This window comes from Emys orbicularis, chromosome 6, assembly GCF_028017835.1.
Source record: "Emys orbicularis isolate rEmyOrb1 chromosome 6, rEmyOrb1.hap1, whole genome shotgun sequence".
NCBI lineage: Eukaryota > Metazoa > Chordata > Testudines > Emydidae > Emys > Emys orbicularis.
Window position 1 is genome coordinate 31,741,891 of NC_088688.1, and position 17,835 is coordinate 31,759,725.

The window sequence follows — 17,835 nt, forward strand, 5'->3', positions numbered from 1 at the left end:
CCACACATTTACGTCCCATTATGCACTTACCCACCAGGCCCAGGATGATGCTGGCTTCAGCAGAGCAGTGCTGCACGCTGTAAGACCGTGAACTCCGAGCCCACCTCCATTGACACTGCTTGTGAATCATGTAGAATGGAATTGACACGAGCAAGCACTCGAACAAGAAGAAATGATTACTTACCTTCTTGTTACTGTTGTTCTTCGAGATGTGTTGCTCATGTCCATTCCATTACCTGCCCACCTGCCCCTCTGTCGGAGTTGCTGGCAAGAAGGAACTGATAGGGCATAGGGCTGGTGGCACAAAATATACCAACACATGGGCACGGCACTCAAGGGGGCGCCACTGCTGGCCCTACAGATACCGCTCAGGAAAAAATCTCCGACTACCATGCATTTCCCCGCATTCTTGATAAGGCATTAGCCACTACATTTTCCTTCCCTTTGATATGAATTATTTCTATGTCAAATTCCTGTAGGGCTAATCTAGAATCATCCCCTTAGCTCGGTGCAGCAACGTCAAAGGGGTGTGATCAGTCAAAACCTTAATTTTTTTATTAGGCAAGGTTTAGGTTGCTTAACTGCCCAGACAGTGGCATAGCATTCTTTCTCAGGGAGAGCATAGTTTTGTTCAGTGGGGGTCAGTTTTTTGCTTAAGTAGGTAATGGGATGCCTCTTGTCCTTGTCCCCCCCCGCCCCCCCATCCTGCATCAGTACTGCACTTAACCCAGTTTTAGAAGTGTCAGTACACAGCACAAATGGTCTGTTGAAATTGGAGTTGACCAAAGCAGTCTCTTTAGACAAAGCTTCTTTCCTGGAAGCCTATCTCACAGCCTCTGTCCTTACCACCCGGTCTGGTTTCCCTCTTTTTGTAAGGTCTCTTATGAGGGCCACAATGTAACTTTACAAACCTCCAGTAATAGTTGGCCAGACCAATAAAGGATTGGACCTGCTTCCTGGCTCCATGAGCAGGCCAACTCTAAGTAACTTCTACCTTTAAAAACTTGGGTGAAGCAACCCACTGCCCACTCTGTGTCCTAGGTAGGATACCTCAGCAGCCCCCATCTTGCATTTGAAGACCTTGATGTTGAGGTTGGCTTCTCTCAGCCTTTGTAACACAATTCCTACTTGGTTTAAATGGTCTTGCCAGGAGCTACTGAAAGTAGTCAAGTCATCTATATAGGGCCTGGCAAAGGTTTGTAATCCCTGCAGCACTTCATTGACAAGCCTCTGAAAGGTGGCTCCTGCATTTATTAATCCAAAAGACATAGCCAGACTCCACTATAAAAGTGGATTTTTCTTGGACATCAGCATCTAAAGGAATTTGTTAGTATCCACAAATTAAATTCAGTGTGCTTATGAATTTTGCACCACCCAATAGATTCAGTAAGTCCTCTATTCAGGGTGTGGGATATGGGTCAGGTTGTGTGATAGCATTTAGCTTTCTAAAATCCACACAAAAGCACATGGTTGTATATTTTTCATGTACCATTACAATAAGAGATGCCCAGGGGCTTTTTGACTTAGTAACTATTCCCATTTCCAATGTGCTTTTGTAAGTGTTCAGTGAGACCTGGGGATTTGGCATGAGCTGATACTTAGTCTACCAACATCACACCACTCTGATCAAAACACCAGGAATAAATTGCTCAATTCAGTTATTTCAGTGGTGTCAGCATGGTTCATCTTAGGTTGTCGTGTATGTCATGCACTTTCATATACTTCATAAACTGGGAAGTATTTTTAAATTTTTATTTGAAGTACAAACTATTATAATGAGACTGCCTTCAAATTATTTCATGTCTGACTTGAGGGGCAACAGTATATTGCATGAACCAGCACAATATCTTAGAAAAACTTAATTCTGAAAATACAACAGGTCCATGTTCATTAGCATCTTTTCACTTGTGCGCTGTTATATTTTACAGCAACTGAAGTTTATGCACACTCCCCATCAGTTCCTCCTTCTCAGCAGTCCACCAGCCAAAGAATCCAATTTCAGAGCTGCTAAAAATCTCTATGGAAGTACCTTTGCATTTCAGTAAGTATGAAAAAGAAATTAGTAAAAATAATGCTAGCAGTTCTTATTGTGCTCTTATCATCTGAAAATATGTGTAAAGAAAAACAGATATTCTAAGAGTTAGAGATTTTCAATTGCAAATACATTGTTTTAGAGAAAATGGTTAATTTCGTTCTGGGTGTCTTGAAACACTACTTATTTTCCTTCTTTCCACTTTATTTTTAAGTGGTTCACACATTGAAAACTGGCACTCCATCCTGAGGAATGGCTTAGTTGTTGCTTCCAATACAAGGCTGCAGGTAAATAATAGATACAAGGGTTCTTATCTGACCCATAGATACAAGGTTACGTATTAAACATAGGGCACCTTTGGGGAGAGGCAGTTGAGATGGCCATCTTGGTGATCAAAAACTACATGGTGCAATTATATCCTCCCTTCTTTCACACTAATCAGTTGTTCCACTGGTCCTTCTGAAGCATTGATGGTGAAATCCTGGCCCCAGTGAAGTCAATAGCTAAACTCCCATTGACTTCAGCAAGGTTAGGGATTCACACTGAGGCTGTGCACAGCAGCACCTTCAGTGGCAGAGGAAGTACCAGATGCAGGGCTTCTTCTTCCATCTAGGAGGTATTGTTCAGTACTGCTAAAGAGAGTATCATAAGGACCAAGTCATGGAGGAGAATGAGAGTGAGGTGACTGAATGGAGGAAGCTAAGAGGAAAGAGAAAATTAAGAGAGGGAAGTTCAGAGATGGGGAAATAAAAGAAAAGGATTCAGTGAATACAGATAAAGAGTGCAAAGAAGAGAGAGACAGTACAATAGGGAGGGAGGGAAAAGAGACGTCAGTGGAAAAGAAGGAAGAGAGAAAGTTGGGAAGAATGACAGAACTCCCTACTTAAGCTCTTGGGTGCACCCTAATAAGGACCTGCACAGTTCCTCTGAAGTCACTGAAGTTATTCACATTTACAGGCTCTGTCTCTGTATTTCTACCAGGTGCTCTTGGAACCCCTGTTTAAAAACATGAATTAGGCAAAAGCATCACTGACTTCTGGAACAAATCTAAACAGTGATCATTTATTTATTTACCTAATTTAAAAATTATACCAATTGTGGCCCTGATACTGCAAACATGTATTATGAATAAAGTCATGCAGATGCATAATTGTTTTTGGGATCAAGGGTTACATTTCAGATTTAACCTAACATTTTTTTATTGTTTATCATCGTGTTTGCTGATAACATGCAGGACATTGATTTGTTCGTGGATTGCAGTGTTAAATCTCAACACAAATACATCTATAACTTCAGAATATGGAGAAAAATTTCCTTTACCACCAGTAGATCTAAAAACAGAAAGCACTATTTTACAGCTATAAACTGAGGCAAACTCCTTTATCTGCAGGCAGTTGGAATGGTCTGTGCCATAAAAATGGATTTTGCATGGTCTTCAGGGCATGCAGGAGTATTTTAGCTTGATACAGAAGAGTTTGTGTAATATTTGCTGCAAGTTTTCTTAGGATTTATTTTGTACATAATTTAATATCAGATACTGTATTGGTGGGAGGGCAAATAATTATCCAGATCAGATTAGATCATGTGCCATGTTGTTTTGCTTTGTAAAACTATCAAATTAATATTAAGCCTTTTTTACATTCTTTTTCAGCTCCATGGTGCAATGTTTGGAATTGGGATCTACCTTAGTCCATTGTCAAGCATATCATTTGGTTACTCAGGTGATATTTATAAATCACTCTAAAGAGGGGGAAATGTAAAGGGATATTTTAATTTGCTGATTTTTTTTACCTGCTTCATTGTTTTAATCATTGTAGTAATTTTGTCTATTTCTATCTTAGGCCAGCATTTGCAAAAACAGGAGCTCCTGTATGCAAAAAATAAGCTCCTAAATTCCCATTTATGGTCTTAAATACATGCCCTGATTTTCAAGGGGGCTGAGCAGCCAGGACCTCCCACTGAAGTAATTGGCACCTGGCATCCATTACTTTGGAAAGGAGCCTAAGTGTGGACTTGAGAGTCTGCTTTTACACTTCTGTTTTTAAAGATCTTGGCCACAGCATGCAAATATATTTATATGCAATATGCGTACACTGTGCATTTCAATGTGTGTGCATAGGCATATAGGACCCAATCCAGAAAAAGCACTTAAGTGTCTGCTTAACTTCAATCTGAAGAGTACTCCCATTTAAGTCAATGGGACTACTCATATGCTTAAAGTTAGGTACATGCTAAGGTGCACTGCTGGATTGGAGCCATGTAGGAATAAAGGACAGGATATAGTAGCATAAAGGACCATCTTTTTGTTCTGTGTTTGTACAGCGCCTGGCACAATCGGATCCTAGTCCATGACTGAGGTTCTTGATGCTATTGTAATATAAATAATAATAAAGGTGTTAAACGTCATGGAGTTAGGAGAGTGGCATGATTTCCATGTGGCAAATGTTATGTAGATCACTCACTTCAAAATAAGATAGCATTTAATATAATAAAAAGTAAGTAAAATATTGAAGATGAAATATTAAATTAAAATCTTTTATGGACTCATTCTAATTCTTTTTCCAGTACCACACCACAAGCAGCAAAGCTCAATTAACTTTAAACTGAAGTCCATCCCTTTTCAGCAAAATGCTTAAGCACATACTTAAACTGAATTCAGTGGAATTTAAGCTCATGTGTAACTGCTGTTACACCTACTTTTAGGTACTTTGGCTATTTTAAAGGCATTGGAACTGTCGTGCAAATGTCTGGCTCTTGGGACTGAGTCAGACTGGTGGTAGCATGTGATGCGAGAGAGAACAAGAATTTTAGGATGCTTTGCAGAGGAATCTGACCCCACTCTAATATCTGCTTTCACTCTCCATGTATATCTTATACTTACAATGCTTTACACACCAGTAAATCTGAAGTAATTTTAATGTCTTTAGGGATGAATAAGAAGCAGCAGAAGGTGTCAGCTAAGGATGAACCTGCTTCGAGCAGTAAAGGCAGTAATGCATTACAGGTACAGTAGTGTATCAAACGGTATATCTGGAAGGCACATTGGGTTTTGTAGCTGGGAAGGAATTAATATTCCTTCTTTGAAAAGTCGAAAATTCTCTTTTATTGTACACAATCAGCAGTATCCAAAGACATTGTAATGATCAAATATAACCCAACCACTGGTAGTAACAATTTACAGATTATACTGCAACAAATGTGGATTTCCTTTCATAGGCAGAACTATTTGAAAAGAAAATAGGGAAGAAATGCCGATTGAATCTTTAATTCAGTATCACTCCTGGCAAACCTCTGCCCGTGAACTCTGGAGTCTTTACTAAATTAGTGTGCAGTATGGATCTAGAATGGGTAATGCTATAAAATTAGTTTGTAACCCTCTAGAGTTCCACTCATAGCACACTACAGATTTTCTTTGTGATAGTTTCTAAACTCTAAGCTGGTAAATTTCTGCTTAATCAAAGGTAAACTCATAACAATTATTTATAGATGGGCATTGGGCTTACAGATGGCTAAATCCTTAGGAGGAAATTCTACACCCATTTCCCTTGACAAGTATATGCATACCGGCATGGTTCCTCACTACAGGAGGGACATGTTGTGGGGAAGCCATTCAGAGGAATTCTGTAACCTCTGTAAGTCATGTCACCATACTCCATAGCAGCTCAGAGACCAAAGGCATAAAGTAGCAGGGTTTGGCCAAAGAGACCATGACTACATTTATCCACTAGCCCAGCAGTTCTCAAACTGTGGGTCGGGACCCAAAAGCTGGTCGGGACCCCCTTTTAATGGGGTCGCTAGGGCTGGCTTAGACTTGCTGGGGCCCAGGTCTAAAGCCCGAGCCCCACTGCCCAGGGCTGAAGCCAAAGCCAGAGGGCTTCAGCCGTGGGCAGCGGGGCTCAGGTTGCAGACCCTCTGTCTGGGGCTGAAGCCCTTGAGCTTTAGCTTTGGCCCCCCTGCCCAGAGCAGTGAGGCTCGGACTTTGCCCCCGCACCACCACCACCCGGAGCAGTGGGGCTCGGTGGGCTCAGGCTTCTGTCCCCCATCCTGGGGTTGTGAAGTAATTTTTGTTGTCGGAAGGGGGTCGCGATGAAATGAAGTTGAGAACTCCTGCACTAGCCAAATTCCCATGTAGAGCAATACATGCTACTATAGCCAATGTGCTACAGAGCCCTTGTACTATTGTACTGTACCCAGCTGTTATGTGATGAAAGAGGATTCCAACCCATTGATACCAATGAGGAGAGAGGTGTTATGGCAGATATAGATACTCATACAGCTCATGAACTGGAGTGATGGCTACAGTGGTTCTCTGTGCCCTGCACCCAGCCAGATTGGAGGATTCTGGTCTCCTCATGTAGGTTTCTTGTGAAAACCCCAGGGCAACCGGATTTGACTATCGTTTTACTACTTTTATTAACTTGTTTCTCATTGATGATGTGATTCTCCACCAGTATTATCGAGCCCTCAAATTGCTAATGAAGTGGATCCTTTGCTATTGGATAAAGTAGTTTAAATCGCCACTATTGCATTTTTAACCCAATAATGCAAATGTGTCCAGCGAGACTATGTCAGTAAATAAACTATTTAAAACAATACTCTTGTTACATTTTTACCCGTGTTTCCTTTTACTATTTTAATTAATTTTTCCACATTTTTATCCCTCAGTCACAGAAAAAAGGACAGCAATCCCAATTTTTGCAAAGCCGTAATTTAAAATGCATAGCCTTATGTGAAGGTAAGCTGAAAATCCCTTAAAACCCAATTTCTTTCTCAGCACTGTACCTGTTTGAATTTGTAAAATGCAAATTAATACAAGCTTTAATTGAAGTTAGGTTTTTTTAATAAGTCAACATTGGCAGGTGTGCAGATGCCTACATCATTTCTGGGTCTTAAATCTCAATGCAGCCCCATCCCCCCATTCTCCCCACAATACCCATTCCCCAAGCATACCTAGGGCCATTAATAAGGTGGGATCATCATGTGCAGAAAGTGACTGGTCACCATTCTTTCAGTCTCCCAAATTCTAACCAGATAGCTAGAGTTGGTAAAGACCCTCAGCAAGTCCTATGTTAATGGTTTGAGCATCCAGAAAGAAGATCTCCCTAATCTGAATTCCCAGCCCAGTTTTGACAGCTCGGGCAAATAATCTTTTCTTCTAGTAACCACTACACATGAATTGATTTCTATTCTCTGCTTGTGCTTAAAAATCCATATAGTTATGTCCAATCTATATGAATATAGTCACTCTCAAAAGACCTGGCCATTTTTGAAAGTGCCTAGCAAATATGTATCTGTTTTGACAGCGGGTAAAGGAAGGTAAGGATTTCATCTCAGCTGTAAAAATATTTTGGTATTGTTTGAAAGGAGAATAATTTTCAAGATGATACAATTTAAGACAATTTTTAAAGGGACTTTATCTCAGCCTCTAAAATTGCATGTGCAAATTCTACACATATATGAAGCCTTTAAAGGACATTTTTTAGAAATGTAATCCATTACTTTTACCAATTAGATTCTAATGTCATTCTAAAATTCCTGGGAACAGACCTGATATGAAACTAGAATTTGTCTTTACATTTCTAATAATTTAAAAACAAAAATCTAAATATCCCAAACGTACTTTTCCAAGTGTAAATGTTATTCAAAGGATAGAAATGAATGTGCAGAACTATTTCAGTTATCATAGGTCTTGTTTCTCTGACATATTTTAATGTACAATTTGCCAAAATATACTTTTGATCAGCTAAAATCCATCTTGAGGAAGGGAAGAGTAGAGAGAGGGAGTTAGTAAGATATAACAACTCGTGAAAAAGTCAGTCATAAAAGAAAAAAAGTCTAGTGTTTATGAATTGCAAGAGGCAAACATTTGTGTTGACTTAAAATGGAAAAAAGAGGAGATAAGAGTTAAACCTCACACAACAGATTGTAAAACTATGTATACATGCATTTATTTACAATAATGTTCAAGTGTGTTTATAGGAGATCTTCGGAACAAAATGGTTTGTATTCAAAAATGGCCTCTACCCAGAAAACCTTATTTCTGATCATTATCTTCATGGTTAAAAAAAAAATCAGTGATTTAATATGTAGCTGTTTCCTAGAGAAGTGGTACCTAATTCTCCTGATTCATAATTTCCTCTATATGTGTGTCAGTGATTGGGACATGGGTGGTTGTGCCTAGTGGTTAGAGCAGAAGTCAGAGGCCAGAGCAAAGCTCAGAGACGAAGCCAGAAGTCAGAGCTGATGGTCAGGACCAGGTTACCTGGAGCGAAGCCAGGCAGGAGTAGGGCTAGGTCCAAGGCAGGAGCTATCACAGTCATGGGCAAATGCTTTGAGCAGCCACTGAATTGCTGTTTCTGGGCTTAAGAACTGACCTGTTACCATTCCAGTCAATCAGGTGGTGTATCCAAGCCAGTCAGGTAACCTACTACAGATCAGCTGTGCTCATTAAGTTGCCCTGAGATTGGCTCTGCTGCAGGCCCTGATTCCTGACACTGGGCGGGGTGGGGGGGGAGAAGCAGGGTTCTATCAGCATTTGAAGAAGCATAATCCTAAATAATCAATGACTCATTTCCCAGCTTTTTCTTTCATATTTTACTTTTCACCCATTCATCATCAAACATAAATTTTCTTTGTGCCAAAGTTTGATTAATTGGCCCACAGTACCCTATACCACTGGTTTATACCACTGGTTGTTAGCAAGAATTAAGCTGATGTCCTAACTCCTAGGGTCAGCCAACTCCAAGGTTCTAGACCATGCAACAGACATTCCCACAATGCTATTTAAAATGTGTGGAAGCACAGATATTTTTAAATGATGTTTTCCAGAGATGTTTTCACTGTTCAGTGTTTGTTCTCTCCTTATAGTGATAACCTCACCTGATCTGCACAAACATGGGGAGATATGGGTAGTTCCCAACACTGATCATGTGTGTACGAGATTCTTCTTTGTGTAAGTACAATACTTCCTTTTAGCTTTAAAATTCTACTTGTATATTTCCTAAACTTTTTTGCCATGTTTTCTTCAGTTTTTTTGCAACAACTTTAAGAGACCAAAAATAAAGTCTTCCTAACAATTTTTCAAGAATTTATTTTTTTAAGGAAGTGTATGCTAGATCAATGACAATAGATTATTTTACTTCTACCTTTTGTTATAATAAGCAAAAAAAAAAAGAACAATGGGTGAAGGGCTATAGGCTGTTCCCACTCTATATGAATATGTCACACTATAGTAAGTGTATCGCTGTATTGATCTGAGACCAAAAAATAACCCACCTAGAGTGTACATCTGAAAAGCCAAGGAAGTCAAAATTAGGGATAAAAAGATGTGACATATCTTTAAGTTGTACTCTAGTTATAAAATGTTCTTCTTCGAGTGATTGCTCATATGTATTCCACAATAGGTTTGCGTGCTCGCCACATGCACCGGTGCCGGAAGTTTTTCCCCTAGCAGTACCCGTAGGGGAGCGCCCCTAGCGACCCCTAGAGTGGCGCCTCCATGGCGCGATATAAGGGATGCTGCACGCTCCCCCCATCCTCAGTTCCTTCTTGCCGCCAGTGAAGGTGCTTCGGAACTGCTCTGCTCCAGCTTGGCTGCAGCTCTCCTCCAGAACTCTTGTTCGTTCAGTGTAGTAGTACCTGTAGTTTAGTTTAGTTTAGTTCACCCGGGCCGGGGCATGCCCCATGCCCTGGGTTTTAAGTCGTGCGACACTTGTAGGTGACCAGTGGCAGTGAGTGATCCGCACGCGGACTGTTTACGCTGTTTGGGTGAAACCCATCTCAGTGATCGCTGCAAGATTTTCAAGTCGTTCAAGCCTCGGACCAAAAGAGAAAGAGACATTTGGCTCCAGCCATCCTGATGGAGTCGGCGTTGACCCTGACTCCAGCACGCCGCTCCAAGTCGGCACCGGGTACCATGGTATCGGTGCGCGGCGACCCCCCCGGCGCCATTTACAGTCGGCACTGCTCCCTGTCCACGGGGCATGCCAAGAATGCTAAGAAGAGGCCTTCTCCGCCGCGGCACCGGAGCAAAACTGGGGGAGAGGCTAGACCCATGTTGGTCAGTCCTCGGTCCCCATCGGTCTCTAGGCCGCCGACTCAGGTCGAGCGCAGTAGCCCAGCCCATTCGGAGTAGGCTTCCTGGATGCCCTCCACACTGGAGGCCCTGCAAGCAGCCCGGGATGTTATGTCCATGCCGGTACCACGGGCACCACCAATGTTGGCTCCGCGGGCCAGAGGCAAGCCGCCGCTGGGATCTCTGCAGTCGGCCCCGACTTGGTACTGGTTGCGGTTGAGGGAATGTTCCCGATGCAGTTCGCCGCTCAGCGACCGTCCTGTGCGTAGTCCACGCAGGTCACTGTCAACCCCCACCACGTTGTCTGGCAGGGTTCCGACTGACAGAGACTCCAGGCACCGCTCAGCCTCGAGGAGCGGACACCGGTGGGACCGAAGCAGACAACGCCGAAGGTCCTCGTCTCCGAGGGGCTATTGTAGCCAGTCATGACACGAATGTCGACGCCATTCCCGTTCGTCGTCTCGCTCCAGGATCCCACCACGGCACCATTCCCACAACCCTGGGCGTGGATCGCTGTCGCCTCGCCGTCGCAGATCCGCCCACCGGAGCCGATTGCAGAGCAGCTGCTACCTGCGGTACTGTTCCTCCACAGGATCACAGTCTCGTGGTTGGCACCACTCCCGGTGCCGCTGCTCTTCCCGGTCCAGTGACAGCGGCAGGTCATACGTCAGCCCAGCCTCCCTTCATAGTCATCAATGAATGGAACAGGCCAGCCTGGCCAAACAGCCTGCTCCGCTGGTGCCACAGCAGGTGCAGTGGCACCAGACCCCGTGGCCGGCAGAGTGGTACCAATGGGCACCGTGGCCCCCGACGCAGCCCCTGGTGTGGGCTTGCTCGGTGGCCGGAGTCTCAGAATGGCCATCGACCTCCCTCTCCCAGCCTCCAAGACGGAGTCCGTGAGACGTGCATCTTCGGCGCCGTGCCCGGAGAGCTACCAAGTGGTGGATCCTCCAGTGCCGGTGGACACGCAAAGTACCACGCCCGTCTCCTCACCCTCCCCTGATGAGGCGACTACGGTCCCTCCTCCCTCCGTCTCGCAGGAGGATTCTAAAGCCCACCAGGAACTATTGGAAAGGGTGGCATCAAACCTCAACCTTCAGGCAGAGGAGGTGGAGGAGCCCTCGGACTCCCTCTTTAACGTCCTGTCCGCCTCGATACCGGGCAGGGTGACCCCGCCACTCCACGAAGGGGTAGCAAAAATTTCAAATGCCTTGTGGCAAACCCCGGCCTCCTTGCCCCCCATCTCAAAGAGATCAGAACGCAAGTATTTTGTGCCTACCAAAAGACATGAATACCTATACACCCACCCTTCCCCTAACTCCCTGGTGGTCGAGTCGGTCAACCACAGGGAGCGGCAGGGCCAAGCAGCCCCTACTCCGAAAAATAAAGACTCAAGGAGGCTGGATTCATTTGGGAGAAAAATGTATTCGTCCGCGAGCTTCCAGTTACAAGTGGCGAACCATCAGGCTCTCCTGGGCCGGTATGAGTTCAATCTGTGGGGCTCTCTGCCCAAATTCGAGGACTCCCTCCAGGAGCGTGACAGGAAGGAGTTCAAAGCTCTGGTGGAGGAGGGTACAGTGGCTGCCAGGGCAACCCTGCAGGCAGCATCGGATGCGGCGGACACGGCTGCATGGTCCATGGCCTCCACGATATCCATGAGAAGGGCGTCATGGCTCCTGCTGTCTGGGCTGTCCAGTGAGGCACAGAACTCCTTGCAGGACCTCCCGTTTGACAGCAAGGCTTTGCAGAACAGACAGACATAAAACTGCATGGCCTGAAAGACTCCCGCACTATGCTTAAGACTCTTGGCCTCTGTGTTCCGGCTCCGGCTAGACCTAAGTTTAAGCCGCAGCAGGCTCCCACCCAGGCCACACACTCTAAATACGAGCCCCCTTATAAAAAGTTGCGGGACTATAAGAAACGCCTGCAGAGGCAGTCCCAGTCTGCCCCCCAGCCTGAGTCCTCCAAAGGCAAACAAGCAGGGAAACGACAGTTTTGACGGGATGCCCGGGGGCGACCTACCAGTTCACATCAGGGATCCACCCAATTCCCTTCTCCAACCGGTTGTGTGCTTTTCTCCTGGAGTACTCGTGGCTGATCTCAGACCGATGAGTCCTCAGCACCATCTCCCGGGGCTACACCCTCCAGTTTACTTCTACCCCGCCCAACCATCCTCAATCCCCGTCCCTCTTGGGGGACCCCTCTCACGAGGCTCTGCTTGAGCAGGAGGTGGGACGGCTCCTTGGCCTAGGAGCGGTGGAAGTGGTGCCAGCGGAGTTCAAACACAAGGGGTACTACTCCCACTATTTCCTTATCCCGAAGGCTAAAGGGGGGCTCAGGCCCATCCTGGACCTGCGAGGCCTGAACCAGTACATGGTGAAGCTCAAGTTCCACATGGTCTCCCCGGCCTCCATCATTCCTCCCTGGATCCTGGGGACTGGTATGCTGCCCTCGATCTGCAGGACGCATACTTCCACATCCATATATTCGAGGGGCATAGGCGCTTCCTCCGTTTTACGGTTGGACAGGAACACTACCAATTTACGGTCCTCCCGTTTGGCCTGTCCACTCCCCCCAGGGTATTCACAAAGTTTATGTCTGTGGTGGTGGCCTACCTCAGGCACCGGGGGGTCCAGATCTTCCCCTATCTGGACGACTGGCTGGTCAAGGGCAGCTCCCGGTCGCAGGTGCGGGATCACGTGGCGCTCCTTCTGTCCACGTGCGCCACTCTGGGCCTGTTGGTGAGCGACCCCAAGTCCACATTAGTTCCGGTACAGCAGAGTTTATCGGGGCAGTCCTGGATGCTACATCGGCCAGGGCATCCCTCCCACCGGACAGGTTCGAGACCCTGAAAGGGCTCATCGACACAGTCACAAGGTTTCCCGTGACAACAGCTGGAGCGTGTCTCCAGCTCTTGGGTCACATGTCGGCGTGCACATATATGGTTGGCCATGCCAGACTCAGGATGAGGTCCTTCCAGCTCTGGTTGGCCTCGGTGTTCTCCCAGGCCAGAGACAGGATGGACAAGGTCCTCACTGTGCCCGAGCCGGTGATCACCTCCCTACAATGGTGGTCCTCCCCAGGGAACATGCTCCGTGGGGTCCCGTTCAGAGGCAGGCCCCTGTCGATGGAACTGGTGTCCGACGTGTCGGACCTGGGGTGGGGAGCCCATGTGGGAGACATTCAGACCCAAGGTCTGTGGTCGGCACAGGACCTGGGCTCTCCACATAAACGTCAAGGAGCTCAGGGTGGTCCGGCTGGCATGCGTGGCCTTCCGCTCGCACCTGGAGGGCAGGGTGGTCAGGGTTCTCACGAACAACACGACCTCGATGTTTTACATCAACAGGCAAGGCAGGGCCCAATCCTCTGCCCTCTGCCTGGAAGCCCTCAAGCTGTGGGACTTCTGTATAGCCCATGACATTTGCCTACAGGCCTACCACCTATCGGGCGCCTGTAACTTGTGGACGGATCGCTTGAGCCGGGACTTCTCCTCTCAGCACGAGTGGTCTCTTCACCCAGAGGTGGTGCACAGACTTTTCCAAGAGTGGGTAACTCCCCAGGTGGACCTGTTCATGACTCGGCAGAACCGGCGCTGTCCCTGGGTCTGCTCCGGGGGGCTGGGACTGGGCGCTATCTCTGATGCCTTCCTCCTATCCTGGTCAGGCCAGTTTCTCTATGCTTCCCGCCACCCCCCCGTTCCTGCTGATCTGCAAGGTCCTGGAAAATATAAAGACGGACAGGGCAGCATAGGTACGGGACCCTCAAGAGCCTGGCAGTCGCCCCACCATGTCCGTTGCCGTCCTGCCCAGACCTGCTCTCCCAGGACCAGGGCCACCTCCTCCCCAACCTAGCGGCACTCTACCTCATGGCATGGCTGCTCAATGGTTAGGCAGGGAGGAAAGGACGTGCTCGGAAGGGGTTCAGCGCGTCCTCTTGGAAAGCAGGCGACCCTCCACGTGTCGAGCCTACTTGGCAAAGTGGTCTCGGTTCTCCTGATGGGCAGCTGAGCGGGGCATTTCCCGTGGCTGCCCCGATCCAGCTCACTTTAGACTATCTCCTTCACCTTAGGGCCCAAGGCCTGGTGCCCTCATCCATCAAGGTGCACTTGGTAGCCATATCGGCCTTCCACCCGCCGGGGCAGAGGCATATGGTATTCTCCCATGCTATGACTGGCTGATTCCTTAAGGGATTGGATCATCTCTTCCCGTACATTAGACCCCCGGTCTCTCAGTGGGACCTGAACTTGGTGCTGACTCGGTTGATGGGTCCCCCCTTTGAGCCGCTAGCTACATGCTCCTGGTTGCACCTCTCGTGGAAGGTAGCCTTCCTGGTGGCGATCACGTCAGCTAGACGGGTCTCGGAACTCAGGGCCCTGTACACGGTGTTCCATTACAATAAGGTCCAGCTCCGCCCACATCCTTCATTCCTCCCGAAGGTGGTCTCCGCCTACCACATGGGTCAGGACATTTTCCTGCCAGTCCTCTGCCCCAAGCCCCATGCATCCAGTGAGGAGCGCCGCCTCCACACGCTGGATGTGAGACGGGCTCTGGCCTTTTACCTGGAACGAACTAAGCCATTCAGGAAGTCTTCGCAGCTGTTCATCTTCTCGGCCGAACGCATGAGGGTTTGGCCAAGCTCCACTCAGTAGCTCTCCAACTGGATCACCTCGTGCATCCATACCTGTTATGGCCTGGCGGGAATCGCTCCGCCGTCAATTGTAATGGCACACTCGGCTAGGGCGTAGGCCTCGTCTGCTGCCTTTTTAGCCCATGTCCCCATTCAGGACATCTGCAGGGCTGCCACATGGTCTTCAGTTCACATGTTCACGTCACACTATGCGATCGTCTCACAGACCAGGGAAGACGCCAGGTTCGGCAGGTCTGTGCTTCGTCCCAAGAGTTTGTGAACTCCTACCCACCTCTAACAGATATAGCTTGGAATCATCTATTGTGGAATACACATGAGCAATCACTCGAAGAAGAAAAGACAGTTACCTTTTCCGTAACTGGTGTTCTTCGAGATGTGTTGCTCATGTCTATTCCACATCCCGTCCTCCTTTCCCTCTGTTGGAGCTGTCTGGCAAGAAGGAACTGAGGGTGGGGGCAGTGCGCAGAGCCCCTTCTACCGCGCCATGGAGGCGCCACTCTAGGAGTCACTAGGGGTGCTCCCCTACGGGTACTGCTAGGGGGAAAACTTCCAGCACCGGTGCACGTGGTGAGCACGCACACCTATTGTGGAATAGACATGAGCAACACATCTCGAAGAACACCAGTTATGGGAAAGGTAACTGTCTTTGTCCTTTTATCACATTTGATTAATTAACAGACCACTATATATCGACACCCAGAGCTTCCTTGATTTCAAATTTGCAGTAAATGAGGTCTTGTCTTCACTGGGGATTTGCCCTGATTGGTGGCCACTCACTGGTATTTGTGTACCAATGTAAACACCTAGTGTAGACAAGATAAACTGTGTTTTACACCAGTTCCTGTTATCCCTGTTCTAAGCAGGAGTAAGCTGCACTGGTTTACTGTATCTGCAGTTGAAACTTGCACAGGTACAGATCCCTAAGGGTATGTCTACACAGTAGGTAAACACTCGTGTCTGGCCCAGGTCAGCTGACTTGGGCTTGCAGGGCTTAGCCTGCAGGGCTATATAATTGCCATGTAGACATTTGGGCTTGACCTGGAGCCCAAACTCTGGGACCTCACGAGGTGGGGAAGGTCCCAGGGCCCAGGTTTCAGCCTGAGCCCAAACGTCTACACAGCAGTTTTTAGTCCCCCAGCCCGAGCCCCATGAGTGTCAGCTGACCCGGGCCAGCCACAGCCATGGTGTGGGTCTTTTATTTCAGTGTAGACATACCCTAAGTGACTGACCAAAAGTGACTGATATCAGAACAAATCCCCAGTTTAGACAAAGGATCAGTTACTGCAGATGGAGAGTGCAGTAACTTACACATGCTTTCATAACACTCCGCTCCAGGAGGTTCCCAAGAGACAGTGACGGTAATGAAAGGAAGCCCTTTGCATATGAGCTCCCTCAGCTGGTGAGCTGCCAACGGCTTTCAGTGAGCCAGGGGTAGGCAGTAGTGCAGCCCCAGCAGGTCCTGCTGGACTTCAGTTTTGCTGGTTGGAACTCTAGGCCTCTTCTGTGAAAGGGCATATCCTGCCATCAAACAGCTTCACACTCCTGGAGTTTACACTCGCCACATAATATTCATGGCTTAGTGCTTAAATAAGGAGCATTGTAAAGTATATAATCAATGTCATTGCATAGTGAATAAAGAGTGGATTACAATTTTATTTTTTGTCTGTACTTTTTTAGTTATGAAGATGGCCAAGTGGGTGATACAAGTATAAATACACAAGAAACAGGCATTCACAAAGAGATTCTTCGAGTCATCGGTAATCAAACTGCTACTGGGTAAAAGGACCACTCCTATTTAATTGATGTGATTTGGAAGCCTTCCTCAGTCTCAAAGCTGGATTTTGAACTGAAGAAGATGCGAAAAACTAATTTATTATTATTATTATTACTACTACTACTAAACAAATTAACCCTTTGAATACTTCCTTTTTTCTTACTTAGTATTTCTTATCTCATTGAAATACCTGAAATGGTATGAGTTAGCAATTATAGGGGTACAAAGTCCATTAATATACTACAACTAATAGCAATTAAAGAGACATTTGGGTTGCTCACAATAAACAATTTAAAAAGGAGTTTTGTGCTGATATTTTTATATTAAACTCTTTAATTGGACCATTTTAGTACTGTATACTGGTATTTTAAATTTAGAATGACTGAAATATAAGCAAGAGAGAAGATTTTATAGCGGAGAACCTGCATTATACAGGACACTTTGCAATAAGAATATTCACATATTTTAATACACCGTAAAAATGGTTTCTGGAACATGTCAAATTAAAGAGGGTGGTTACTTACAATATCATAGATTCATTTTACTGTATGCAAATGCAGCTAGAATTCAGAGTAAAAAAAGTTAAAAGAAGAAAACATTTTTGCAGTATTCAGTTATTGCCGAGAGAAATATAACTACATTGATGGTGTGTGACTACTCTTCTTCATTCTCTCAAAAGAAACGATACCATCCAGTAAACAGTTCAGTTACATTATTTAAAAGGTGCAAGCCAAGTGAGCTGACCAGAGTTCCAGGGGCTGAGAAGTGAATTTGTAGTGCAGCCATTTGTAAACCACTTTTTACAATGACCTATCACCTCAGTTCAGCAAGATACTTAGGTGTTTTCAGTGGCATTGCTCTTGTGATTAAAGTTAGACATGTGCTTAAGTACCTGGCTGAATCAAGACCTATATGTATTTCAGTTGCTTGTCCACTTAGGAAGAAATAGCAATACCTTTCATATTACAAACATGTCAGAATTACTCTTGAGTTCCCTTTGGTGAAATACTGTTAATTCATCCCTAAGGAAACAAAGCAAATCCGTTAAATCTTTATGATTTAGGAATTACAAGTGTTAAAAATAAAATGGTTGCCACAGTATGAGCATGTTGGCAGCACACTTAGGGGCCAGGGACCAATCCTAAAAGGTGCTAAGCACCTCCTAGGAAGTGCTAATTGCCCTCAGCTCTCACTGAAGTCATCTTGCAGGATCATGCCCTTCTCTTTTGACAACATTTCAAATCCCCTCTCTGTACATCTCCACTTACTCCCTTGCAGCCTTGAAAAGGGAGAAGATAGACACAAAAA

General features: G+C 46.1%; 1 protein-coding gene across 2 annotated transcripts in view; it reads left to right on the plus strand.

Annotated features, from left to right (window-relative positions):
• Positions 1 to 16,533, plus strand: part of PARP8 (poly(ADP-ribose) polymerase family member 8) — a 165,649-nt gene extending 149,116 nt beyond the window's left edge. For both annotated transcript variants that reach the window (XM_065406201.1, XM_065406202.1), the window contains 7 exons: positions 1,929 to 2,041; positions 2,247 to 2,319; positions 3,684 to 3,753; positions 4,960 to 5,036; positions 6,698 to 6,767; positions 8,900 to 8,984; positions 16,431 to 16,533. In XM_065406201.1, coding sequence (XP_065262273.1) covers positions 1,929 to 2,041; positions 2,247 to 2,319; positions 3,684 to 3,753; positions 4,960 to 5,036; positions 6,698 to 6,767; positions 8,900 to 8,984; positions 16,431 to 16,533 — 591 coding nt within the window. The remainder of the gene's footprint in view (positions 1 to 1,928; positions 2,042 to 2,246; positions 2,320 to 3,683; positions 3,754 to 4,959; positions 5,037 to 6,697; positions 6,768 to 8,899; positions 8,985 to 16,430) is intronic.
• Positions 16,534 to 17,835: the final 1,302 nt, after the last annotated feature.